Source organism: Alternaria arborescens (assembly GCF_004154835.1).
Source record: "Alternaria arborescens strain FERA 675 chromosome Unknown contig_3, whole genome shotgun sequence".
Lineage (NCBI taxonomy): Eukaryota > Fungi > Ascomycota > Dothideomycetes > Pleosporales > Pleosporaceae > Alternaria > Alternaria arborescens.
The window spans coordinates 1,322,720-1,349,490 of NW_021167858.1; the positions used below are offsets into that span (position 1 = coordinate 1,322,720).

At 50.8% G+C, this 26,771-nt stretch overlaps 10 protein-coding genes across 10 annotated transcripts; 5 read left to right on the forward strand and 5 right to left on the reverse strand.

The window, feature by feature from the left end:
* Window positions 1–2,202: 2,202 nt before the first annotated feature.
* On the forward strand, window positions 2,203–3,520 carry AA0111_g1952 (hypothetical protein; the record flags this gene model as incomplete). Its single annotated transcript, XM_028647669.1, has 6 exons — window positions 2,203–2,278; window positions 2,367–2,392; window positions 2,532–2,554; window positions 2,657–2,787; window positions 2,907–3,112; window positions 3,161–3,520. 6 exons carry the CDS (start codon window positions 2,203–2,205, stop codon window positions 3,518–3,520), a joined length of 822 nt encoding a protein of 273 aa, XP_028510886.1.
* A 1,507-nt stretch (window positions 3,521–5,027) lies between these two features.
* AA0111_g1953 (hypothetical protein) lies at window positions 5,028–5,795 on the reverse strand (the record flags this gene model as incomplete). The annotated part of the gene is made up of 2 exons (XM_028647670.1): window positions 5,028–5,688; window positions 5,749–5,795. The coding sequence occupies 2 exons, from the start codon at window positions 5,793–5,795 to the stop codon at window positions 5,028–5,030; spliced, it is 708 nt and encodes a 235-aa protein (XP_028510885.1).
* Window positions 5,796–6,327: 532 nt separating this feature from the next.
* On the reverse strand, window positions 6,328–8,175 carry AA0111_g1954 (hypothetical protein; the record flags this gene model as incomplete). Its single annotated transcript, XM_028647671.1, has 4 exons — window positions 6,328–7,335; window positions 7,390–7,755; window positions 7,808–7,949; window positions 8,003–8,175. 4 exons carry the CDS (start codon window positions 8,173–8,175, stop codon window positions 6,328–6,330), a joined length of 1,689 nt encoding a protein of 562 aa, XP_028510892.1.
* Window positions 8,176–9,104: 929 nt separating this feature from the next.
* AA0111_g1955 (hypothetical protein) lies at window positions 9,105–10,946 on the forward strand (the record flags this gene model as incomplete). Its single annotated transcript, XM_028647672.1, has 2 exons — window positions 9,105–10,726; window positions 10,775–10,946. The coding sequence occupies 2 exons, from the start codon at window positions 9,105–9,107 to the stop codon at window positions 10,944–10,946; spliced, it is 1,794 nt and encodes a 597-aa protein (XP_028510891.1).
* Window positions 10,947–11,161: 215 nt separating this feature from the next.
* Window positions 11,162–12,775, reverse strand: AA0111_g1956 (hypothetical protein; the record flags this gene model as incomplete). Its single annotated transcript, XM_028647673.1, has 2 exons — window positions 11,162–12,462; window positions 12,520–12,775. The coding sequence occupies 2 exons, from the start codon at window positions 12,773–12,775 to the stop codon at window positions 11,162–11,164; spliced, it is 1,557 nt and encodes a 518-aa protein (XP_028510890.1).
* A 485-nt stretch (window positions 12,776–13,260) lies between these two features.
* On the forward strand, window positions 13,261–17,099 carry AA0111_g1957 (Nucleoporin; the record flags this gene model as incomplete). Its single annotated transcript, XM_028647674.1, has 2 exons — window positions 13,261–15,931; window positions 15,982–17,099. 2 exons carry the CDS (start codon window positions 13,261–13,263, stop codon window positions 17,097–17,099), a joined length of 3,789 nt encoding a protein of 1,262 aa, XP_028510889.1.
* A 512-nt stretch (window positions 17,100–17,611) lies between these two features.
* Window positions 17,612–17,914, forward strand: AA0111_g1958 (hypothetical protein; the record flags this gene model as incomplete). The annotated part of the gene is made up of 2 exons (XM_028647675.1): window positions 17,612–17,681; window positions 17,751–17,914. The coding sequence occupies 2 exons, from the start codon at window positions 17,612–17,614 to the stop codon at window positions 17,912–17,914; spliced, it is 234 nt and encodes a 77-aa protein (XP_028510884.1).
* A 175-nt stretch (window positions 17,915–18,089) lies between these two features.
* Window positions 18,090–19,932, reverse strand: AA0111_g1959 (hypothetical protein; the record flags this gene model as incomplete). The annotated part of the gene is made up of 2 exons (XM_028647676.1): window positions 18,090–18,221; window positions 18,271–19,932. The coding sequence occupies 2 exons, from the start codon at window positions 19,930–19,932 to the stop codon at window positions 18,090–18,092; spliced, it is 1,794 nt and encodes a 597-aa protein (XP_028510883.1).
* A 567-nt stretch (window positions 19,933–20,499) lies between these two features.
* On the reverse strand, window positions 20,500–21,807 carry AA0111_g1960 (hypothetical protein; the record flags this gene model as incomplete). The annotated part of the gene is made up of 1 exon (XM_028647678.1): window positions 20,500–21,807. One exon carries the CDS (start codon window positions 21,805–21,807, stop codon window positions 20,500–20,502), a length of 1,308 nt encoding a protein of 435 aa, XP_028510557.1.
* A 1,472-nt stretch (window positions 21,808–23,279) lies between these two features.
* On the forward strand, window positions 23,280–26,026 carry AA0111_g1961 (hypothetical protein; the record flags this gene model as incomplete). The annotated part of the gene is made up of 4 exons (XM_028647679.1): window positions 23,280–23,543; window positions 23,921–24,158; window positions 24,307–24,467; window positions 24,521–26,026. The coding sequence occupies 4 exons, from the start codon at window positions 23,280–23,282 to the stop codon at window positions 26,024–26,026; spliced, it is 2,169 nt and encodes a 722-aa protein (XP_028510558.1).
* Window positions 26,027–26,771: the final 745 nt, after the last annotated feature.

A 26,771-nucleotide genomic window follows, 5' to 3' on the forward strand; every position in this document is an offset into this window, starting at 1 on the left:
TGTACTTTCCCGAGCTGACCTAGGTACCTAGGTAGTCTTTTGGGCTGTGTCTTTCTTACCAACGCCTTGCAGGTCCACTGCATTGGTAAATGTGCTATCGTACTCACTGCTGTAAATCCGTGTCCTGATGTCTTGTCTTCTATAACATTTTTGAAAGAGCGTGGAGCGCTATTATGTGTAGCTTGCAGGACCAACTGCGATCGGAATCTGTAGCAATGGCTAGTTTCACAAGAACGGAATTGAAGCTTCCATCTTTTTCATGTCGACAGTATCTAGAGAAGAAGCCTTACCCAATATCTATCGGCTATATCTGCTTATGTTATTCCCTGCTCATTACTATTCATGTATGAGTAAGTAGTATAACAACTATTGACTAGGTACGCAATTATTATTTCTAAAACTGAACACAAAGGGTATATCACAATCTGTCGCAAACAATTATTGATAATCAGAGTTATACAAGGGAACGGTCGTCTGAGAATATATAGCGAATCGTTAGGATGCATCTCTGCACGGAACTATTTGGAGCGTTGTCTGCGAAGCAAACCATGCACTACCCCTCTAAATATTCTACCACTTAGCCATTTCTCATCCTGCTTTTAACACGACGTTTTCATAAAAATACCACAGCTCATCAATTGATACATGATGGCCATAGTCCAAATGCCGGGTTTCATCTCAATCTTATGATACCTAGGTACAGAACAGCCGTTCAAGCGGTCAGACCCACGGACAGCCGCTCATTCCTCAGTCTTCGGCGGTATAGCCCATAACAAGGTCTTACCAAAGGGTGTCAATTTCGAAAACATGGCTATACGAAGCGCAGAGGTGTGCCAGCAATATCGGCATTATACGCGCATCGTCTGGAGCGATGCAGTGCCCGGATAGCACGGAATCAACATATTCTAGCACTTCCAAACTTCTGAAACCCTCCCAAGGTCCACTCGAGCACTCGATTCTATTAAATTGCCAGACTCGAGCCTTGTCCTTGGATGATCTTTCAAAAGCAGCCGGTGTTAGAGTTTCAGGATGCTGGCTATCTGTGTTGAGTTGTCCCACATCGTCCGGCCAAGAGTTACAAAACAACACCGCGTTCACGTACCAGCAATGACGCGTTATGGTACGCTTCAGAGCTTCCGAAACCGCGTGAATCGATATAAGAGACATGCGTCTTGTTCTCAAGGACACTCATCTTGCGTTGGACACGTAGGTTCTGCTGAAGAGGAGGACTTGAAGCGATAGAGTTGGACGCGTGATCACCCCCGCCTGACACATTGCAACACGTCATCAGTTCAGCATCACGCTGGCTGACAAGATCAAGAAGGTACCCCTAAACTTGTGTGTACGTTTGCGCAATACCTATAGAAAAAGGGCACGTATTCATTCTCCTTACAAGTACGTGTTGAGGCGGGTTGTGTTCGAGGTGTTGACGCGCAAGCGAAACACCATGGAAGGCGGCGGATGGCGCGATACAGGTATCGCCGAAAACACAACCATCAAGAGCGGAAACGAATTAAATGAACATAGTAAAATAATGGAAAATGTACTGCTTTGCATAAAGTGCGAGATCAATACGAAAAGAGAAAAAAGGATAGGCCTGTAGTGACATATCTCTACGATAGATGTCGAGTCGTCGAAAGCAGAGGATTGCGCATGAGCTCGTCGAGGCGCAAGATGCTCCTATTGCACCCTCTCGGATAGAAGGGTCCTGGTAAAACAACAAGGACTGAGCTTTGGCATGATTGAAGTGCCAGGCCACGACTGCTTGCAGTCAGGCTCCTAGCAGGCGTTGGCGACTGATCAAGCGTCACGACGACAAGAAAGAGCGACTTGAGGCGGAGGAGATGGGGTGAGGGTCTGCGCTTCCGAAGGGCAGACTGGATAGACCCCCAGAAAATCGAACTGACAGGAGCCGCACTGCGCCCAGCCAGCGTAGGCGGCAGTATTGCAGCATGAGATCAAACTGAAGCGCATCTTGATCAGGACTGGAGAGTTAGCGCCTTTGGGTTGGTGATCTGAGTGCGGCGATTTTGATCCCTGAAAAGTATAAGAACGGCGCATACCCCACCCGCCGCGTGCTTGCCCCAACTCAGCGACTTCGTGACTTTCTACAACCACAATCTCCCCATCGATTTTCTCGCCTGCCCTCTCGTTCGAAGCATCAGTAACGCGTCTATCTTCCCATCTAAATCATTACCAACAATGCCTCCCAAGAAGAACACCACCCCTTCCAAGGCAAAGGCGCCTGCCGCCGCGCCTGCCCATGGCTCCTACATCGGTATGTGCTATGATATCTCAACCCAACGCGGTCGCGTTGGTTGCCAGATAGTCGCGTCTTTGTCGCCGGTCAATGCTGACTCTATTAGACATGGTCAAGGATGCTATCATCAACGTGAGTCTATCCCAGGCGCATTGCCCTGCACATGACTTTGCGACAGCTTGCGCCGCCAACTCTGGCGCGAAGCCCAACAACACATAACGTTCCTTCATTGAGTGAATATGATTACTGACGCGCTCTATGCACAATACAGCTTAAGGAACGCAATGGATCAAGGTTAGTCAATCCACCACCCACATGCCGTCGCTCATGCGTCGCGTCATGCTTTTGCCTGGAAGCATCCAAGACTAAGAGCTCTCGCTAACTTTGCGCCAACAGCCGTCAAGCTATTCAGAAATACATTCGTGCCAACAACAAGGTCGAGAATGTCACCGATGCCGCCTTCAGGAGTCACGTTAACCGCGCCATAACTTCAGGCGAGGAGAAGGGTGACTTCGCGCGTCCTAAGGGTAAGTGACCACCTTCCTGTCCATTTGTGGCGCAACGCCACGCTCCCGACGCGTCGTTGCTGTGCATCTGCAGCAAAGACACTATGATTCAAATTGAACTTTGCTGACGCGTCATTCAGGCACGTCTGGACCAGTGAAGCTTGCGAAGAAGGAGGCCAAGCCTGTCACTGCCACCGCTACCAAGAAGTCTGAGCCCAAGGCTGAGAAGAAGACCACTGAGAAGAAGGTCACCGAGAAGAAGACCGCTGAAAAGAAGACCGAGAAGAAGACTGAGAAGAAGGTCGCCGAGAAGAAGGCTCCCGCTACCAAGAAGGCCACCACCACTGTAAGTACATGCCTACTATCAACAGTGCCTTGCTGATTCTAATTGTAGAAGGCTAAGGCTACTACCACCGCCACCAAGGCTGCTCCCAAGAAGGCCGCCGGCCGCCCAAAGAAGGCTACCACCACAGCTGCTGCCACCAAGGCTGCTCCTGCTGCTAAGCCCAAGGCCAATGCTAGCAAACCCCGCAAGACTGCTCCAACCACTGCCGCCGCCCCTGCCGTCGAGGAGGAGGTATCGCGCGTTCTAGGCAAGACCAAGTCTGGCCGTGTCACCAAGACCAAAGCTCCCGCCGCAGCCAAGGCAACAAAGAAGGCACCAGCAGCAAAGAAGACTGCTGCGGCGAAGAAGGCCACCACACCGAAGAAGAAGGCCACACCTAAGAAGGCCACACCAAAGGCCAAGGCATGAGCTTTATAGCTCAAGCTTTTTCGTTCTGGTTGGTCTTCTTTTTTTTTTTATTATGCTACCGTGAGTTCGCTCCGGAGCGTACGCTAGACGACATTTTCTTCACGGATTCCCTTTGTCTCACTGCTGGTCTATGGATTCTATAGGAGGGCGCGGTTCTACCACGGGTGAATGTGGGTAAGGAAGGCCCACGGTGTTCGTCTCTGACTCTTTCATGTCGGGTATATCATGTTGGCCAGGCGTTCGGGCGCGTGTCTGTCACTGCGGATGGATGTCTACTACTACTGTCATTGTTCTTTTCAGTGTCGCAATCTGGCGTTATGGGAGGATAGCTACGACGTCATGCTATTGTCTCAAACAATGGAAACCAATACATACTTCAAACATGCGCGTTTGTGAATAGGGTGAACTTGACGCGTTGTTGTGAGCTGACGCGTGAGTGCTTCAAGTCATGTGAGGGGTATGAGTGGGTCTCTGATAAGATAGCTTACTTGGCCAGGTATTCTCACCCCTCCGGTGTCACTGGATAGCCTTCCGAAACAACTCTAAGGTGGCACCCCGCTCTCCGTGCCAGTAATCGGGGTCGGGTAAGCTTCGAGCAACGCTCGATTCTCTCTACAGGGATTCCACTTTAAAGGTCTAAACAAGCTCCCATGTGAAGGGTTTCTAGCGCCTGGTAGCGCGGTGTGCCTGATTTAGGCGTCGCGGTTGCGCCTTCTAAGGACAAGAAGTCGAGAGGAATTCGGGGGCCCACTGCGACATGGCAAAAGCTTCTTCACACTACGCGAGCGACGTGTTGTGAGTCAGAACAATATCAGTGGTGATTGCGTAGGGAACGCACCTAATTGACGGATGCTTTCCGCGCCCAGAAGGGCTTCGTGCGAACCGCGCCGCAACTGCGGCATCACGTCAAGGGACATTACAGAGTAAACGCTGTCCGCATCTCACGCCAGCATCTTTGCCGAGCCCAATCCTCAACGACGTCTCCATTACCTAGACACAAAGCTTAAGTTGAGGGATTCTAACGCATCCTAATAGCTGTCGACAGCCTTGCACGGTACGACTGCAATGCCATATTTGTTGTGAGCATAGCCGCTGTATCTGGCGTCGCTAGGTGTCGGGAGTGTATCTAGGTAACGTATCCCCGGCTTGACTCGGCCCCCGGCAGTCACATCCACGATACTTAGGTAGGTACCAAGCAGAGATGTCTAGTGCTTTGATACGATGAACCGACAGATCAGTTGTGGCAGGTGCTGAGCTAAAATCCGTCCTATGTCAATGTGACCATGATTATTTACATGCCCAAATGTATTGATTAAGGCTACCTATTAAACCCATGGCCTCGACTCTTCAAGGTTACATGCAACTTGAGAAAACCTCTTTGATTTCTCGATAATCTACCCAATATCTACTACCTAGGTAGTGACCAATGTAGACGTCTGTGCGACTGAAGGTAAACACTCTTGATATTCCGCCAAAATGCTGTATACTAGAGAGCAAAGCAGTATGCTCAACCCTCTTCCATTTCCTTTTGATATGCAGCAACACCCTTGCGAACAAGAATGTTTTCTGCTGGCTTTCTGGCGTTTTGAAGGGATTTACCCAAGTCTTCCACAAATCCTTGATGAAGGTAACGAAAGCAAGAGAAGATAAATTCGATAGGTAATTCAGTCCACATGTCTGTGACGAGTCGTCTGGCAGGACTGCCTACAGGTGTGCCATTGTAGACCGCGTTGACTACATCATATGAGGGGCCTCCCGTTGAACCGTCGATTCCTATCAATCCAGCAGTGGCCAGTGCAGCTTCCATCATGGCGTTCTTTGTTGTGATGTCTTGGAGCTTCTCACTGAGCACGAAAACGCTGAAGATGATCTCGTATAGGTCTTCTACATGATATGCAAATTTGTCCTCCGTAAGCTTCTTTAACTCCGACGTGGTCTTACTTGTAGTAGGTAGCTGGCCAGTATAAACATAGTTGATGTAGCAGGCGAACGTTTTGGCCGTGTCGTCAGGGAGGTTGATGACGCGTGTTTCTGCTTCTTTCCAGTTACCATTCATGGCACGTCGGAAAAACTCCGAACGGGTAGTGAGAAAAGATTCGTGTGCGATAAAATCCTCGGTGTTTGGGGCAGTTCCCACGCGTATAGTGACTGCCGAGATCGACTTGAAGCTACAGGTACAATATTAGTCTCGCAATCGCTTGTGGCATGTTCTGGTATCATCTTCTTACCTCATGTTACTTGACTTGTTAACTTGGGTAGTTTTCGGCTTTCCCATGATGATTTAGACAGATTTGGGCGTTGTCGTGACCAAGAAACCTTGAAGTAAGAAGATCGAAGTCTCCAATCGCGAGATTGACTCACCTAAACATGGAGATGACCCATGTACAACAAAAAACAGTGGTGAAGGTGAGAAGAGGGATGGGGTGAAAGCGCGTCCACTGTCAGTTGCAGTACTTACTTCACCTTCATGACCTGCGGTAAGGAAGGTATACGTTGCTAAGAACTGAACCAAAGCCTGTGGTACTATTGACAACCCTAGTCTTCTTATCTCTTATTGAACTGGACACATACCTCCATAGACGAGTTGTGGAATGGTTGTTATCATGGCGGAGATAGCTGAAGCGTTTCTTACGCTTGTGTACACAATCGAAATCTCATTGTTGGGTCTGCCTGATAACGGTCAACTGACTTTCTGCGTAGACCAAGTGTTCATGGAGAGCAATGCACTGTTTGAAATGTGGTATCAATAGTTCGTCATCTATCCAACCTCTACTCTACGTACAAGATGTTCCAACGATGGAAAGAGCTCAACTGACTATGTGACCCCCGCTAGCAGTCTTAGCCCTTAGAAACGCCTCGACGTCCTTGGCACTTGTCGCGTCAATCTGACGGTCCATCTCCAGCTCCTGTGGACTCTTCACCCTCTCAGGTTCCTCAACCTTCTCCTCCTTATGTCCGCCAACGGCACCAGTTACGGCTTCTGCAGCAGAAGTGGCAGTGGAAGTGACTACAGCGGAGGCTGATATAGCAGCTTGTTTAGCTTGGTCTAAGTAGCCCGGAGCAGCGGGTTCTTCACGATCAGGGAGTGGTACCTCTTTCGGTGCTTGACCCACAGTGTTGGGCTCCATCGTAACTGTCTTGTCTCCATGTCCATGGTCGACAACTGCTGCGTCGGGTGTTCCATCTGCGAGCTGACCCGATGCGTGTGTAAGGTTCTGTTGCTCGTATCGTGCCTCGGATGTGCCTTCACGGATCGGTAGGGTTGTGGTATTTGGTGGTGAGCTCATGGAAGGGCGCGACTCGGTGTCTGAGGGAGGTGTATCAATATCTGGCTCGTTGGTATCGGGAGGATGCGTAGCCGTTCCCACGGTTGTGAGAGGGTCACCGATCTGTGTTGCGGGTGTAGGTGGCATTAAATCCCCCTGTTTGTATCCTACAGGCTTCGGAATGGAGAAGATGAGCTTTCTTCGTGGTGCTCCATTTTCACTGCCAACACCCCAGGCTTGCATCTCACCATCCTGCCCTTCCTCCCACTTTATTGGCCCGATAGGGAACGTCTTGCGCCCATCCTGGGTATTTGGATTCTCCCACTTCATTTGCGCCTCGATGGCTGGCTCGAGGTTTGGCAGTTGTCCCCATTCGAAATCGAGACCGCCACCGTATTTCTTCGGAATGTTGTCGTGATCGATATATTGGGAGAGTGTGGAGTAGACGTTCTGCGGGGAGAGGATAAAGATCTTGGAGACGGTGATGGGATCAAACCAACGCTTGACCCAACCCCAGACTGTGGGAAAGAAGCCAGGCGCTCCGACGATCTGTGACACTGTTAGTCCAACCTGAGTCATTCGCAGAACACCTCATAGACATACAAATATCCTATCCAACGTCTCGGGATAGTGTGCCGTGGCTAGCACGGAAGCATCTTGCATGTGGCCTTTCAGATTCCAGAACTGCTTCAACCCGACGCCACTGATATCCACAATGTTGTTGCTCTGCGAGATGGGCGTCTCCGGGTGGTTGCGAGGGACCATGGAGCATAGTGGCGTGTAGAATCTTGTGAGCGACTCGTATAGGGCGAAGAGACGCAGGTTCTTAGTTGCGACATTAGGTATGGTCGTCTTTGATTTGGCGAGTTGTTTCTCGTAAGCGGAAATGTTCTTCGAGTTCAACGGTGCAACCTCGAAAAGGAAGAGAGGGATGCCGCGTTTGTCGCGTCGGCCGAGCCATTGCGGGTACTACGTGAGGCTGTCAGACAGGACAACAGCGCATGTTTGTGGGACTGTCTACCAGGCGGCGCGTTTGCTCATACTCTTCGATCTCGATAGTGTTGAAGATTTCGCTTAGCTTGTTCTCTTTCCGCCAGTCCTCCGTGTCCTTGAATTGCTTAAAGGCTTCCTGAGGAACAAAACGACGCGCGCGCAAGTAGCGCCTGTAAGCAGTCAGTGTCCCGCTAAATTTACTAACTTCGCGTTTTGCGCATACAGCATGGTCTCATCGTCATGGCTGGCTTGCTTCCCCCCAGCTGCAGGTGTGTAATAGCCTGCCTGTTGGCAGATGTTTTTGAACTCGAGCAGCTGGGCCTGCTGGTTCTCGGTAAGATGAGAAAGATGCCCCGCAGGGTACTGCATCGACTCTACTCTACTGAGGTCGGCCATGGTGGTATATGATAGGAAAAGTAAGGATGCAGGTTAACCAGGCCAAAAGAAAGGGAGGAAAAGTAGTGAGCCAGACCGTTCGGTTCTAGGGCGTCATGTTTATGGTAATGAATGCGGCGGTGCGGCAGTGACATCAACTGTGGCTGCAGATCGGGGCTCGCGGAGAGCGAGATTCGGCAACGGTTACGCGCCATCCGGACCAAATGTGGAAAAAAACATGTGAGGCTTTTGCTTGTCTGACTGCCGTGCTTGAATCGTGTCTTTCGCACTGATCACAATGAGTCCATAGTTGTTTTGAGCGTGTCGCGATTCATTTCCGCTGGGAGCCGCCGGAGGTTCGCCAAGAAACTTCTGCTGACAATGATGACTTTACATGCCGGTGACTTGCTATGCAGCTGTCAGCATGGACAAGTCTAAACTACGTACCATATGGACGTATGTTTTTTTGGCGGGGTTATTAAGTCTCGTTCTTCCTGCTAAAACTTTGCTACTATCAAGAGTACCGTAAGTTCTATGGTTTACTGAGATGATGGAATTTTAAGTTTGACTACATTCGTTTTCTGTATATGACTGAGACGTGTTTGACTTGCTTGAGGAATGAGACGTTGGTTTGGTTCAGTCCATGCTCGTCCAGCCGCGAGTGTATATGTTGAGCGGCGAAACGATATAGAGAACAGGCGTTGGAGGTGCGTTATCGCGATTTAGCTGCCGAGGCTAGTCCATGTTAGCGAGCAATGCGCGCATCAGCGGCCATGTTCCAATGTTGACGCCGCGGGACATCATACTACGCGCCCTCGCCACGCCTGAAGGCTATTCATCATTGCGCTCTCGCATATCTTGACGCCTCCCTCCGCGACTCGACTCTTGCTCGAAAGCCGTCGACTTGCCTCAGCCCGCAAACTTGCAACGGCTGCTAGCCCACCATCAGCATGGAACGCCCCTCCTTCACTGGCCTGCCGACCGAGATCCTCGAAGCCATATTTCTAAACCTCGACCCACGATCCCTCGCGTCCGTTTCGCAGACCAACAAGCTCATCAAGGAGCTCACTACCGATGCGCCCATCATCTGGCGACATCTATGCAAGTCGCAATTCAAGACATGGGACTCTCGCCACAACATCATCGCCAAGTTTGCAGCCCCATTGTCTGATGTCGACTGGCGCGCGCTGTACATGACCAAGCACACCATCGAGCGCCACACAAGAAAGCTGTTGAATCACATTGTGACTAGTCAACAAGAGCGCATACGGTGCATCAACGAAATCGCAGAGTTCGGATACGATGCAAAGGAGACGCTGTTGAAGGAATGCGCATGCCCCGACGACACAGAGGATGTTCTAGCGAGACGTTACTACGCCAATGCCGTACTTGAGCGCATACATCGCGAGGTCGCCATCAAAGTCTGGACGGATTTGCACAACGGCAAAGACATATCCATCGAGAGAGCCCTGGGCGCATACGACGTATTCGCAAGAGTTGGAGAGGATGTTGACGTTGACGTGGTGGCCGAGGATATCACTGCATTAGCCAATCGACTGCTAGAAACATATCCTGATTTCCGCAGTTGGAGTCCTCGAAGACAGGCTTCAACGTTGGCATCCTACCTCCGCGACCAAGGCTTCCAAGGTGTCACGGACACATCCTACCGCGCCCTCAGAAATTCCTTCATCGGACTTGTCATACGCTCAGCCAATCACCAATCTCTTCCCCTCATCTCAGTTGCCATCTACTGCGCAGTGGCACAACGGATCGGCCTTGATGCACGACCTTGCGGGTTCCTCTTCCATGTCTACACACTTGTCTACGCGCCTAGAAACTATAATCTTGATGGCGAGTACAAACCGACAAGCTCAACAGAGCTCGACTACATGTACTTGGATCCGTTTCGCTCTTCTTCCGAAGTAAGACAAGGCGATCTCCAGCGGGTTCTACGCGACATGGGTGTTCCCAGCAGCGAACACCGAGGCTTCCTTAGTGATACCAACACTCGAGAAATGGTGATGCGTACCGCACGCAATATCATGAATTCTGTCCAGACAATCCGCGAGACTGAAGCTGGATCGCGCAGAATCGAGGCCTCGTGGATGAACTCACAACCAGACATGGATAATGCTTTCTACGCAACAATCTGGGCCATGCTGCTACTAGGTCCTAATGACGATAATCTTAACGCAAGCCATACGGCAATTCGGCGCCGTCAATATCTGCCGTACCTGCTCGAGCATTTCCAGATGCACTACCCATGGGATGTGACGTTGCTATCACGCTACGTCATCCCTATGTTTTACAATCAGCCAGAGGGCCACCGATTACTTCAATTCGTGCAGAGCATGCACCAGGTCGATGCGATGCGTAAGCCTGTCATTCATCGTTCCGAGCGCACGCAGGACGTCGCGTTCAAAGTAGGCCAATTGTTTCAACATAAGCGTTACGGGTATGAGGGTGTCATCACAGGCTGGGATGTTGTCTGTGACGCCAATGAGGATTGGATCCAGAATATGCGTGTGGATTCTCTATCAAATGGCCGGAACCAGGCTTTCTATCACGTACTGTAAGTTCATCTTGTCTTGCCTCTATTGTATTGTGCTGACCCCTGTAGTGTCTGCGACAAATCTGTTCGTTATGTTGCTGCTGAGAACATCCAGCCTGTTAGTACGGACACGTACCCTTCAGAAGCATTGCTGAAACTTGCTGGCCGTCACTTCAAACGCTGGGATGATGCAGATCATTGTTTTGTGAGTAATGTGCGAGACGAATACCCAGAGGACTAGAGATGTCGCTGGAATCGAGTCGAAAAGTTGAAACTTTCAAATACATTGTATTATTAATTTATTACGTTGATGATCGAGTGTCATCGTATTGTACACTACACTCTTATGCTTAGCCTAATCCTGTCGAGCTTAAATTGAAAAGCGAAAGACAAGTATGTAACAGTTCTAAAACTCCAATGTAATTGCTGCGAAATAATCGCCACATCTTCACTCTCTCACTTCTTTCCTTTCCCTTGCATGAAGCGGTCTAGGTTTTCCTCCAGAAAACCATTCTCTGCCAACATTTCGAGCCACTTCTTGATGACTGGACCAGAATCGTACCGCCGTTGCGTAGCCTTCAAATTCTCTTCTGCTTCATTTTGCATCTCCATCATGATGTTCGCGGCTAGTTGATTAGCTTCCGCTAGCAATAAACTACGACGAGCGAGGAGTTGAGTCAAGTCTTCGCTGTCGATGGTCGTTTTGACAGTAGGAGAAATGGGGCTATCGGCTAGATGTTCCTCGAAGCCTAGCATGTGAGGATCAGGCGGCTGTTCATTTGCGTCAACAAGGTTTCTCCAGTCTTGCGATGCAGCAGCAGAGACGTTGTCGAGGCGTGCGTCAACGTGCGAGAGAGTGTTAATCGTCAGACTAGCGTTCTTGCGTAGTGAAAGCAGAGGAGACTGTGTCAGCGCAATAACACCGTAGTCGTCATCTCCAGCTGCCATGAGGGCAGAAATTGTGTTGGAAACTGACTCCAACCACGTCTCTCCCTGCTGGGGGTCAAAAGAGCCCATACACGTTGGCTGCTTATCCAGGCCATCCAGTTTCCAGACCTCGTTTCCAACAGGTACGAAAGCAATATAGTGATGTGCGTTGTCTTCAACGCTCTCTGCACTATCATTGCTGACCACAGTATCGGCAGAAGCAGCGCGACGCGACTTGCTTCCTTTCTTGGTAGGTTTGGCCTTCTCTGACAGCAATTGGGCCTTGACGCGCTGAGCGCGCTTGACTTTATAGCTGAGATGTTTGTCCCCCTCGAGGATATCCATCTTCTTCGCAAAAGAATTGTGAATTTTCTTTACAAAGTCGAAGCTCGCAAAGGCCTCGCCGCGCTGATACGGTGACAAGTCCTGTGTGAAGTCCTTGAATTGCGTTAGATGCTCTCCAATACGTATATCGGCCTCGTGGCTCTGGTTCATTAAGATGTTGATCATGGCAAGTGTCGCACAGCTGTTTTGAGCAGGCAATTGGTTGGCAAACCAGACATCCTTGGGACACTCCGTGGCCTGGCCGTCGTTGCCAAACTCGCGGTAGTGGAAAAGGAGGATGAAGCCGTAGATGGGTTGGGGAATGTTGACAAGAAGGAATTCTGGATCCATACTGAATACTTCGCGTACAGTAACATCGCGAACACCCATCTCACGCAGGATGACAGAGAAACAGGCGGGTTCACTTTCGATGTCGCAGAATCCCTGCCAGTTCGCTTTGTCAAAAGCAGTCGCAGGCATGTCGGCTGGACTGGGGAATACAGGTGCTGTTACGGCGCCGTTCTGGGTTGACAGTGGCGTTGGTGAGTCTTTTTACTTTTTACTGATGGGCTCGGAAGCTGTATCAGGTTCGGGCAGGCCTCGCTTCTTGGTGTTGGAAGGGGATACCTTGGAAATCTTGCTTGGGGACCCGGAGCCATCATGTGGCTCAGTGGTAGGGTCCTCCTTGGTCTTTTCTGTGATTGAAGGGACTACTTCAGCAGCTTGGTCTACTGAGTCTTTGCTTGGCATTGCTTGTTGTTGTGTCCCATCTTTAATCTCAGGACTGGCCTTGAGATCTGAGGCGGAATCGTTTTTCATACTGAGAGATTCGGGTTGAGAGGATTTTATCGTGGGTTGTAAATCAGAGTTAAGGTGATTTAGGTGTGTATGTGGACGTTGGGCGGTTGGAGGAAAGGAAAGCAGACTGGCATTGTGATGGAGGACCTGCAGACGAAGCACCGGTACTTTGATCAATTGCGTGACTAGAAAAAACAGTAGGAAGCGAGCTGGGAATAATGTAAAATAGAGGTGAAAGCAAAGGGCAGTGTGGTGGTCGAGGTCGGGGTGCCAGCACGTGACGAACTCGGCGTCATCGAGCTCTGATTGGTCGATGACGCCGCAGCCCGCATCCTTGTCGCGCTCGTCGCGTAGGCTCTAGGTAAATGTTTGTTTGATGGTTTCACGTCCACCGACAAACCCTCCAGCGCAACACACGCGATCGACGCCGACCGAAAACGTCGTCACTCCCGTCACATCCTTCAACCCATGATCACGATATAGCCAAGTCTTGACTTCTGGGTGCGATGAACGGCACACCGCAGGTTCGGAGAGGCGTGGGAGGCTTCCCATCAACACCGCAGAACACGAACCGCTCTCCCGGCCTACAGAGCCCAAATGGCACCACCCCGCGACCCAACATCAAATCGCCGCTACCAGATCTGCCCAAGGCCCCCGCACAATCAAGCTCAGGGCCCCTAATACCCTCAGACATCCTCGATCCTGCCCAACAGCGCTTCTATGTCTTCGCCCTCTACGTCGCCCTATGGGCATACCGGACCTACGACTTCTATACCTTGGCCGTCGAGGAGGATGAGTCGCTATGGCTGTGTCTGAAATGGTGCTTCTTCGATGTGCTGTTCATGTTCGGCGTGCCGCTTCTGGAGATTCCCTGGCTGGAATGGGGCAATGGCGCTGCCTTCCTCCTGTTTGTGCTACACGCGGGCTTGGATGTCATGCTCATGTTTAGAATCGGCATACCGGTACAGGCATGGCTCATGGGCTTGGTGGGCTTCTTGTGGGACAGTGAACTGGCCATCAGCGAACGCAGCGTTAAGCCTGGCGCCATCCTCCACAACGCCTCTCTCATCCTGGGAAAGCAGATTGTCAACATCTTGCCTGAGGGATCCGCAGTATTGAACCCTGACAGGCAGTCGTTCTGTCTGAACTCGTCCGTCACCCAACTGGAGATTCCCATTATGATCAACCAGACCGAGCCCCACGAAATGGAGATTTTGCGCATCGATATCGATACGAACGTCAACGAAACCATCATCGTCAAGAAAAGCGAACTAAAGACTATGCTGAAGAGGGCTAGAAAGACGCAGAAGTCAACAGACCCTGACGATCCGTTGACTTTAGCCTATACCATTAAGAAGCCAGGTGTGTATCTGCTGAAGAAGGTTACAGATCAATCAAAGCTTTTGGTGCGACCGCGATCAACCAACGTTGTAGTGGCTACCTGCCCACAAGCTCGCGTGAAGCCAACTGGCAACGATCGCTGCCGTAGCGATCTATCTAACGTGGCGCTGGAAGTCGAGGGCACACCGCCCATGAATGTCAAATACCGCCTTATAGTGAACGGAAAGCCTCGCGGCGGATCCCAGTTCCAAAACCTGCAGCCGGACGATGCTATCTCACCATTGTCCAAACACACATCGCAAGCACTGGTCAAGAGCGGGCGTGAAGACATATCATGGGCACGCTCGCACAAAGTCCTAGTACCTCTGAACGAATCGCTCACGACTAGTGGCTCATGGGAGTACGAGATTGAAGAGGTGCAGGATGGACTTGGAAACTTCGTAAGCTATGTAAACGTCGACGATGACGAGCGTCCAAGGCCCAAAGCTGCGGGCATCCGTCAACTTTTCGAGGTTCATGAGCGCCCTACAGCTTTTCTCAGGGGTTGCAGTCCACAAAGCCCGCTTCGAGTACCCAAAGGTGAAGCCGCTCGCTTGCCAGTCCAGTACGGTTCCACCGGCAAAAACGCAATCGACGGTGCGCACACCGTTGAGTACTTGTTCACACCCCAAGAGAACATCATCGCGGACGGATACCATAGCCCAGATGCCGTGCTGCAGAAGCAAGTTATGCGAAAGGGCGAGCAACCTACCATCAAAGTTGCAGGTCTTTACACCATCAAATCTGTGTCGACTGACTTCTGCGACGGCGAGGTTTTCGAACCTACTTCGTGCCTGCTGCAGAACCCACCCGAGCCGGATCTAACCCTAGACAGCGAAGACATCATTGATAAATGTGCTGGTAACCCGATTGGTCTTCGCGTCGGCCTCGATTTTGTCGGTAGCCCGCCGTTCCTGGTCACCTACTCTGAGAAGAAAGACAATGGCCGAGAAATCAGGAAGCCACCGATCCAGATCGCAAGTCTCCGCAGTACAATTGATCTCACCCCACAAGATGCCGGTCATTACGAATATACCTTCAAGACGATTAGCGACTCTGTTTACAAAGAGCGGTCCCTGAACAACATCAAACTTCAACAAGACGTCAAGCCTTCCGCACAAGCACACTTTATCGAGAGTAGCCGACCTAAGCAAGCCTGCATAGATGACGTGGTAGAGTTCGACGTTGGTTTCGTTGGTGAGGCACCCTGGAAGCTGGAATACGAGATTGTTCACAACGGCAAGCGTACGAAGCGTGCCATCGAAACTGAGAACGCGCATTACGTTATACGAACAGACAAGCTCAGCAGCGGCGGCGAATACGTCGTAGCTTTGACGGGCGTTACCGACAAGTCCAAATGCAAAGAGGTCCTCAAGGAGGAAGCTAGAGTCAACGTACGTCACGAACGACCCAAAGCCTACTTCGGGCACATTGAAGGCAAGCAATCTGTACTGGCTCTGGAGAGCCGACAAGTCGGATTACCCCTCCGCTTTACTGGAAGCGGCCCTTGGCTGCTAGAGTACGAAAACTTGAAGACCAAGGAGATCAAGAAGGACAGTTTCCAGAATCCCAACTCATGGCTCGACGTCAAGACAGACGGTACATACCAGCTGCTCTCCGTCAAGGACTCTGTTTGTCCTGGTTTGGTCGACGAGAAGGCCGACCAATTTGATGTATCCTGGGTGGCACGTCCTTCGCTCAGTGTTCCTGAGAGTACTGCATTGTTGGAAGGCAGCAAGTACATCAAAGACGCCGTATGCGAGGGCGATGAAGATTCGTTTGATGTTTCCCTGACTGGTAAGTTATCTTAGCTCTTCCACATGTTGTCAATACTAATCATCTCGTAGGAAACGCTCCTTTTGACATTTCCTACCGACAGGAATACAAGGACAAGAAAGGAAAAACAGCTTCCGTCAGCGAGAAGGATCTGCACACCGTTGGTGGTCTTGCATCGATTCGATCGGAAACCTCAAAGGCTGGTACCTACGAGTACACCTTCCTCAAACTCGCAGATGCCAGGTATGATCACTCGAAGAAGCACTTCTCGCCTGTTACGATCCAGCAGCAAGTCTACTCGCGCCCTGGTGCTCGCTTCGACAAACCTGGAAAGACATACAGCTACTGTTCTCGAGAATCAGAGGGTGAAGAAGTCATTCCCATCACTCTAGAAGGCGTTGCGCCGTTCTATCTGGAAGTGGAGATTAAGCATCAAGGTACCCCTAAGCCGGAGATCAGCGTGCACAAGAACATACCTACGAACAAGTATGATCTCAAGATCGAGCACCGCAAGATGCACCTCGGTCACTCGTCCATATCCATCCGCAAAGTTCGCGACTCCCGTGGATGTACCCTCCGGCCCCCGCCCGGTGGTCCTCGTGTCCAGATCAGCGTTCATGACGCGCCCACTGCCACACCTCTCGAAGACCGACAGGACTTCTGTGTCGGCGAGCGCCTATCTTTCGCTCTCAGCGGCCAGAGTCCTTTTACAGTGTACTACACTTTTGAGAAGCAGGAGCGCAAGGCCTCCAACCCAGGCACCACGTTCCGCCGTCTCGCCGAACTTCCAGGAACGTTTACCATAACTGGTGTACGCGACTCTGCTTCCGAGTGTCTTGCAGCGCTCGATCTAACCAAAACCATACATCCAATCCCCTCCGTTCGTCTCTCCGGAGGCCAAGTCCATGAGATTGACATCCACGAGGGTGGCGGTACGGATTTAGAGTTCCAGTTCTGGGGTACGCCGCCTTTTGAGTTTACCTACACACGAAGCACGAACGCAAACAAGGGTCGCAAGAGCAAGGTGCTGGAGATCAAGACCGAAATCAGTCATGAGATGACTATGAGTATTCCTGTTCAGGAGGAGGGTACATATGAAGTTGTGTCCATCAAGGATAGGTGGTGTAGCTTTGCGAAGCCTGGCGAGGGCCACGATGGTAAAGGCGGGCAGAAGATGTTGACGTACTGAAAGTGAAGAGGAGGGAGGCAAGGAGTTGTCTTGATGTGCATGGATTGGCGTTTAGCGTTTCCTCTTTGACGTTTTCTGAGGCTTGCATGAGATTTTGGATGTTTGGAAGGTCTTTTTGGCTATGGATGGGTTTTGGTAGCGTGTGAGATAGCGATGAGCATTTATTGTCGAAAGTCTGATATATCCACTTTACCCACCGAATCACAAGGTATATACTTGACATATCTCATGAGTAGATTCCGACACGGGATCGATCCGTAGCGCAATCGCGATCTCGTACCTGCATCTAGCACTAGAGGTGGACCCTTTCCCATCCTAACACCACATTGATGATATCATGAACAAAGTGACATCACAACCACGAAATTAAGCTAAGAGAAGTTTCCAAAACAAAAAGAGAGGAAATTCACATGTCCTCTGATTGAAATTAAAGTCACTCTTATTACACTTTACCTCAAATCAAACCTCACATCCTCTTTCAAATACACACAACCAAGAACCGAACAGCCAACATGCCTCACTCCAAGACACCCGGCCAGAGCAACGCTGCTTCGGACAAATTCAACAAGCAAGAGGCTGAGAGTACGTTTCCGATTGCTCATTCTTCCATGTTGCTTTCTCCATGAAATGGTATACTAACAGTTATGACAGGCAAGGGTCTCGGCGCATCCAACGCACCCGCTGCGAAAGAGGGCAACGCGCCTGGCGAGGCCCCTGTAGCCTCAGACAGCGGAAACTCCAATGTCGGCGTTGACCCCAGCGCTAACAAGCCTGGTGAGAAGGGCATCGGTGGGCCAAACTACGGTACACACTAAATCGATGGAGCAACGAATAATGGTGTATGATATAAGAAGGAAGCGAGAGGCGAGCAAGAGCTCAGCTTGTTAATGAATTTATGAAGATGGTCGGACAGATTATGGATGTATATTCTCCAATAGATGCTGAAAGAAACGTGTTACAGTGTGCATGGTCTGTATTCTCAGCCGGGTATTACGCTGCCTTGGGTTTCGGGATCTTGAATGGATGGGCTTCGGTATTGAACACCCAGTCGTCCAGGCTGATGACGTTCGGCTCGCTGAACGTTAGGTAGAAATACTTTAGCGTTTCCGCCATCCAAAAGCTCTGTTTGTGTGTTAGTGCATGCCCAATCTTGTCTGACGAGATGACTTACCTCCATGCTATCCGCCCTCGGTGGGGAGTCGGCCGATACGTCTACTAACGCTGAGTTACCAATGTCAGTGTCGGTAGAGCGCTGAATAGCTGTCCACATATCCCATGCGGCGGCCTGCCATTGCTGCTCTCCTGTGATACGGTACATGACAAACACACTCTCAATAGCCTCTGGCCTGAGAATGTACCTCCTGTCATCGATACTGGTGAAGCCGCTTGGCAGGCGAAGGTTTGCGATGTTCTTGATCGGATCCTTCTCCTCTGCATTTTCAGACGTTCGGGAAGCGATACCCTCTAACCATTCCTTCTCATCCCATACGCAGGTCGTCGTGTTTGCGCATTTGAGAAGATGCGATACTTCGGGCATGATACCTGACGGGGACGCTATATACGCCCATACGCACGTGTCTGCCAACTTACGACCAATTGTAACGTGTTCGTTATTCTGGAACATCTTCCCACCTAGAGCGAACATACCACCTGTGTAGCAAGCCAGATGCTGCATTTCCGGATCCAGGTATGGATGGGCACCTTCAGCGCGGACGAATCCTGACATGAGCATATCGGAATTTTCAGGAGTAGATGGTCGGAATAAGACGTGTTTAGATGCAGTGTCCATAGCTCTCTCATACATCTTGCGGTAGATGGGATCTTGGCCACCGAGTAAGGCATATTGCTTGCCAAAATACTCATACGTTGAGTCAGCCATACTTCCTAGAGTGAACCCGCTATCACCGGTAAATTCCGCCTTTCGAGCGTTGACAACGATCGGCCACATGCCCGGTAGTTTTGTCTTGTCTTGCTGTTCTTCAAGAACCCTCGTCACCCTGTTGACCGCATCATACCATTTCGGGTCGGCGGTCAACTGCGAAAGACGCGTGAACTCCATAGTCAGACTTCCGATTTCCGCGAGTAGGACCTGCTCATCCGCGACCTGTGGTTTGCCTTCGCCCGCGGCACGGAACTGCCATCGTGTGATTGGCATGTGGTTGGGTGTATCAAATGCATGGTATAACATTTCGCCCGCCTCCTTCGCCTTGTTTAGTAGCCTCTGGTCTCCGCTTAGCTCAAAAGCTGACAGCAAGCCACCCAGATGTCGGATATTGGTCTCAAACACATTGACTCTATCCAAGTCGGTGTACCCGAAGTCGATCCGTTCGATATCCTTGATGGCGGAAGAGAACTCCTCCTCAAAGCCCATTATGTACAGCGTATCGAGCGCGTCGATGAGCGTGGCTGCCCATCCTCCAAAGTGGTCGGCTACTTCTCCACTTATGGGTCGTATCTCGTCGTGCATCCATGCAAAGGTTCTGTAGTTCTTCCAACATTTCAGGAATTGTTTCCTGACTTCTTCCTTTCTTGTCTCGCGGATGTTCTTGGCCGTAGCATCCTCCTGACCAAAGCTGAACTGTATCGGTGGTAGGGCTTTCGGTTCGCCGGTCGGTAGCGGTGTGAGGTTCTCGATGCGATTCTTAAAGGGCACATTTGCCCAATTAAAGGATTTGTACTTTTGATTTCTCTGTGGTTGCTGGCTCTGCTGGTGTGGGTTGCCGTTTATGGGCGCGTCGCCAGGTTGCTCGTATGGGAAGCTGAGCGACCAGAGCATGTAGATGAAGCCCACGGCGAGGACTGTGTAGAGCCCATAGCGTCGCAAAAGCGCCATGGTGTATTACAAAAATTAAGTACAAAAGGGGGTTAAAAGAAACGAAGCAGCTGGACGCGCAACATGGTGTCTCCGCCTTACACGAACTGTGGGGAGCCTGATGACGGCCGTTCCTGCCAAGTCGGCAGGGGCGGCATCCTTGTCGTACACTGGACCCTGAACCTGATTGCACGCTGCTATTCAACGTCTGAACATTCACCATTGCATCATCAAGACAAGTCGAGCAGCCAACTCTGACATAGTCGTTTCGAGATGATGAGATCATGGCACGGAGACTCCTCGAAGTAAGCCCTGTAGAAGCTCAATCATAGCCATCCACAGCTCGGTACTCGATACAGCTGGGCCCCTACCTATCAATTCGAAGGAAACATATATAGCAATGCCAGAATGTCTATAGGATACACTCTCGATGGTAAAACTAGTAACAATAGGATCAGTGTGACGGTTGTTAAGTAATTTATCTTTGGTATTTATTTCTCTTCCAGACAGAGACTGCTATGGAGCATGACCATGTGTCATCACAGTGATGCTAGCGTTCTCTGCATTCGTCATCTTCGTTGTCCTTTCCTACTTAGCATCTGCTTGTGGCAGCATAACCACGTACTCCCTCTCGCTCCCTCCAAATTTGATTATGTCTTTGTCTCTGAGCTCAAAGTAACGACTCGCTTCGAGATCCTCGCCGTTCAGCTCCGTGCCATTACTGCTTTCCAGGTCGATAATGTACGGCTTGACCTTTCCTCGTTGGCTCTTCACGCCGAACTCGTCTTCGATCGTCTTCTGTATGTACCGGAACTGGATGGCTGCATGTTGTCCACTCGAGCTGGGGTGCTCAAGGACGTAGTCGACGACTTCATGTGATCGGCCCAGTAGCCAGCAACTCTTCTGCCATATTTCAATGGTATCTACCACATCATCGCCCTTGAATACGAAGATACGCCAGGGTTGCGAAGCGGGTGGTTTTCGCGCCTCGGGTGGCTCGTGGTACTTGAGGGAGATCTTGGTGCCTTCTACGCGGTTGGCAGCTTTGGCTAGCGCACCGGTAGGCTTGAAGTTGGGTTTCTCCTTGTCAGGTGGTGCGCCGCCATATTTCGAGGGTGGTTGGGCGGAGTCGTCCAGCCCGCGAAAGGAGATTTCTTGCGACGGTAGCGCTTTCTTAACTCGCTTGTGTGGAGAAGATGAGCGCGAAGGCGATGGGGAGCGTGTACGTCGGCGACGTTTGGGCGGAGGGGATGTAGATGCGGAGGGCGAGCGAGTACGCGGTTTGCGGGAACGATATGGTATAGGCGAGCGTGAACGTCGGCCTTCTTTGGACCTGTCTTTTCGTCGTCGGTCTCTGGAGTGCGAGCGATCTCGCCGGCTGTGTCTGTCCTTGGAGCGATCGCGCTTCCTGTGCCTGTCTCCGCCTCTGTCCTTGTCGTGTGAGCGATCGCGCCGCCTGTCCTTCGAACGATCTTTCTTTCTGTCGCCTGATTTGTCTCGCCTTTTGTCTCGTGACCTGTCGCGTCGCCTGTCCTTGGAGCGGTCCTTTCTCCGCTCTCTCGAGCCGTCGCGTCTCCTCTCTCTGGACGAATCTCGCGGCTTCCTGTATGGTTCTGGGGATTGTTCCCGCTTGCGAACAGCGCTGGGCTCGGTGGCCGCTTCCTTTGGTTCGTCGTCTTTGGATAGGTGCCTGGGCTTCCTCTCCCTCGATCTACTCCGCGATGGGCGACCAGATGCTATCGAAGGCTCTTTCCCGACGCGTTCTGACCCATGTTTCGAGAAGCTGCTCGGACTTCCATTCCCGCCTGAGACTGCTGGGGGCGAGGCAGTCTTTCCTTGGACTATTTGTTGCGTAAGCAGTCGTCGCGCACTGTACGGCGACAGGTCTCTCGCCATATTGGGGCCGAATGGTGAGAACCGTGGGGGCGCAGTGTCGTGGTTGGGGGCGCAATGACGATCCCAACTTTTTCCTTAGTGCAGAGTGGATTCAGTGAACGGGCTTCCTGGGGGCTGTGCCAAGTCGCCTGCACTGCGGTGGTAGCCGGCTAGACCATTACACCGTAATTAGCAGTGGGCTTGCACAAAAGAGCAGAAAGGATTGCAACTAGCACGCAATAGTCGGCTGAGGATTGGAGCTGTTCGGTCGCGACTTCCCCAGACAAGAGAGAGGCCCAAGCTTCCTGCACTTTCGTCACGGCGTCGCGCTATCGCGCCTCGTCCTCATCTCGTCTATTCGCTGCACGTACAAGACGGCGCCACTATGGGACTCCAAGGCGCCTATACGACATGCAAGGAGCACTCGTTTGTCTCTTGCGCCAGTCGGGCCATTTGGCCCCTGTCAGCAGCGTCTTCACCCGGATCCAGGTAGGTACGGCGTGGTTTGCAGCCCCGAAACATGACAGCGGGCGATATGAACCCAACGTGGACGCCTTGCAAACATAGTCAAACCACCGTTGAAGTGGCTGCAAACCTTCTAGCCACCGCGTCTTCGTCTGACCTCTCTTCTCGCACCATACCGCAGCCCGAGCGCGTCGAGCTTCCATCTCATCTTCATGTCTACGTTGAATTACTACTATTGAGCGCGGGGTGCGTAAACATCGCGCGATGCCGACCAAGCGCATTCTGTCCTGGTCGAAGCGCCAGTCTAGTTCAGAGCCATACTATCGCACAGGAGGGCTGCTAGCGATTGAATCAATCGAGCCCGAGCCCAATGACTATGAACCCAAGGTAGGATGATGTCCAGGAAAAGAAGACAGTGTACTGGCAGATACGACGACGTCTCATGCAAAACAAGGCAACATGTATACCGCAATCTGCCGCTGCATACAATCCGACGTCTGCGCCTGTCTTGTGGAGCTTGACCATTCACTGACCATCTCTCTTAGACCACTCTGAGAGTCGAAAAGCGGCGGCCAGCGAACCTTACCATCCTTCCATCGGACGACAAGCAAAATGTCTGCAGTCCTGTCACATCCCAGTATAACGCAGCCGTTGTTGGTGCTGCGACCATCCTACATTCTTTCTCCAACGATATGTTGCGCTCGCCAGTACCTAGCACCAGTCCATGCTCGAGGTCCACATCTTTACTGCAAAAACCCCTTCCCTGTCGGCCACGTTCTGCCTCGGTCCCTTCAATTACAGAGCTACCTGCCGAGCTACCTGGCTCTCTTTTGTTAGAGAATCAAGGATTTCCATCATCTTCAACTCCTGTATCTGCACGACCGACAACCCAGATCTTTAGGAGGGAGAGTCACCCGCCCGATAGGCACTTGAGTCACGAGAGTGTCTCTTTGGACGCGTTGGATTTGGTTCCGGCACAATTGAACCATACCCGGTCCGTTCCAGAACTAAGCTCGCGATACAGCATAATGAAGACCATTCCCAGCGGTGATGAACTTCAGTCCGCCAAAGCCACCCAAGTTGATCTATTAACGGAGGTCGATAGCAGATCCTCGAGTAAAGCCAGAAAGCGGAGACGTTCGAGACCGGATTTGATTACTTCTCTTTCATCCACGCGCGGAAAAGCCTCGATGAACAAAGGCGGCATGCAAAGTCCCAGTCAGAGGTGGCTTGGTCAGGGGAAGAGAGCGGGTGACCGGGATGTTGGAAACCGCCGACACCGTGAAAATGAAGTGAGTGCTGTTTGTTTCTCGATAGACGTGTGTTTACTGGACAAACAACACCGCATAACGAAACAGTTTCAGAAGTTCTTTGTATCCCATATCCAACCCTAATGCGACGACATATGCCTGAGTTAGATGTACTGCTTTGCCATGCAGCCATGGCATCAGACCTTTCGCTGGCAATGTCTTGTTGTATCCCCGGATTGGAAGCCTATAAGACGAATAGCGGCGGTGACATGTTTCACATTCCCAATGTCGCGCGGGCGGCAGTTGCACAAATCCTGATCATTACGTCCACCATGCAGTTTGTTCTGCCTTGCAATAGTCGATATCGGGCCTTTTCAAGCGCCCAGTGTATATCATACCCAAATGCTGACTATACATAGGCATCTTCTGCGTCCAACCCCTCAGTAACACGTAGCAGGCATATCGAAGAACTCAAGGCGACCATTGCTACACAAGGTCAAACAATCTCAATCTTCCAGTCCCAGTCTACCAGTTTGAGATCGTCGTGCGAGTCACGCGTTGCAAGCCTTGTAGAATCACACTCGGCAGAAGTTGCGTCTTTGAAGAATTACATTCGAACGCTTGAAGAGCAGGTTAGCAAGCAAGGCCTGCATCACGGTAAGCACCAATTCTCGTCAAGTCTACCATTGTGATCTCCCGCCTTTTAAGGACGCTACTTCCAATCGTGTTGGATCGATCAACAGGGGTTATCTGTGCTGTGTGCTTGTGGCATCAACCACCACTTTGGTTTGCTAAGTGTACCCAGCGTCAAGTAATAATGCCCTGACTGTCCTGGACACCATAGGAACACCGCACACGCCAATTCGAGAAACCGCACAAGTTATAGTGGATACCGTATCTGCCAGTCCGATCGAACCTGAGGATAAAGAGCAATCGCCCCAACGCTTGGAAACCAGCTTTGAGATGGTAGGTATATACGCATGTTGCATGTGAGACGTATGACTGATTTAGAATACTAGGAGAATCTAAAGCGGAAGCTAAGCAGCACCCGCAGATCCGAAACGACAACCCGAAATCTACTTCCCGAGCTCAACCAATACAAACAGAACAATGTTGCTCTTCAACAGCAAATCGAATCTCTGATGGCGAAGTTGAATGAATCAAAGAAAAGCGAGAGGGAACTTCGTAACATACTTGGGATGACTGAGATGAAATGTGCCGAGTTTGAAGATAAGGCAACGCATGCCGACAAGCTTGCAAAAACCACACAAGCTCTACAAAATACCATAGATCACCTTGAGAACCGTCTTGAGATTGCGAACACAAAGCGACTAGACGCGGAAGAACAGCTTTCGAATTTGAGAAGCGATAAATCACCTTTCGACCTTTCTCCTCCCAAGTCCCACGTACCATCAAGCGAAAAACAAGCAACATTTGGTGCTTGTATGAACACAAACACAGTCTTCCCCGGCGCTTCAATTGTCAGTTCGGAACTCGACTCTCAAGAAAATTCAACGTTAGCTGCATTCGTGGCGGACATGGAACGCCTACAAGATCAAGTCAGAGAGAAGGATCTCTACATTGCGGAATTGGAGAAAGAGCGACAGCAACTGCGGCAAACACACATCCGGCTTGAACAGGATCACAACAAAGTCGCTATTCATTCGGAAATACAGGATCAATCACAAGAAGCACGCCGAACAGATACTTACATGGAACAACTTCGAAATGCAGTCTTGAACCGCGAATCATTGATTGAAGAGAAGGATAGGGATCTTCGCGCTGTGGAGAGGCAGTTAGAGCATCACAAACTCTTGTTGCAAGCAGAAATAAGGCGACATGCGGCAATGAAGCTTCACATGGCCACGGAGGATGACTCGTTGCCTGAGCTCACCTCGCTTGCCAGACGGGAAGATATCGATAGGTGGATGGACAGACTCCACGAGCGCCTGAGAAGAGAGCAGTCTAAGAAGAAGGGAAAGACCCTTACTGACACTCCGGACGTGCAGATGGAAAGTATGCAAAATGAAATCGACTTCTATGTCCGGGAGATCATTCTCTTCAAGCTTGACATCAAAGGATATAAAAGCGATATTCGAAAGCTGAAAAAGATCACTGCGCAAATGGAAGCTTATGGCAGGACGGATGAGTTGGAGTCTGAGGCGTGTTCCCTTAGGCAAACAGCTACATCTGTGCGCTCACAGTTCGTGCCACCAACACCGGAGCTCTCCAGCACTGCCTCACCTGTCATGGACAAAAACCATACCAGAACTACTACAGACGATCTAGGGGAAGGTTCTGTCACTCCCTCGCCATCGGCTCCCTCACGCAATCTGGACTATGTAGCTACCGTCCTAAGGAACTCGCGCGAGCTCGACATACCAACGACATTGCATGAAACAGGGCATGGGGATGACTGCACAGTAGAAACTGATCACATGGACTGTGGAGTATCTTCGTACACGGCTGGATCGCGGTCAGCCGAGTGCCGGGAGCCTACGGTACGTACGCTGATGGTGTCATAGCCCAGCGTGTAACTCCCGTAGTGCGGCAAGCTCACTACAAGCTTGTCAATGTTCGATTCAGCTGGACTATAGATGCGTCTTCTTCACAAGTGTAATATGAGTGAGCCTTTGCTTGAGCTGCATCAGGCTTCCTTTTTTTTCACACACGATGGTTCAACCACAGCACAAAGGAAACGGATACGCGGACCTTGTTGGAAAGCGATACCTTTAATGGCAAACTTGAATAGCGATGCTTTACTGTCTTCGCCCCTATCTGTGCTCAAGCCCACAAAATATGCTTGTGTGTATCGTTGCTGATCATGGATAATGCGATTTCTTGCCATGGTCTTTGACAACTTTTCAATACGAAGCTAGAAGTCCGGAGGGCGCTGTTGAATTAGGAAGTAATTCGCGTACCTCGCGTGTCGCGCTCAGCCATCGAAATACACCCAAGCTTGCGCGGCTCAACACCAACGTCTCCGACTCAGTCTCATTCATGCCTCGTTATGTCTACTGATATCATATACATAATGAGCATACATGCGTGACTAACAAACTCCTTTTGGCAGCTCTACAAAACAACACACGTCCGATGAAATCTGCTACACGGCTAGCTAGCTCACCAACAATACCAGAAGATGTGAATTCTTTGTTACACTGGGCTTCCGCGAGTAGACAGAGCTTCAAAACAGTCACCTATGTATGTACTAAAAGCTAGCACAAGCTTCATATTTGGAAGCTAGGATCCCTGGTGACGTATGAAAGG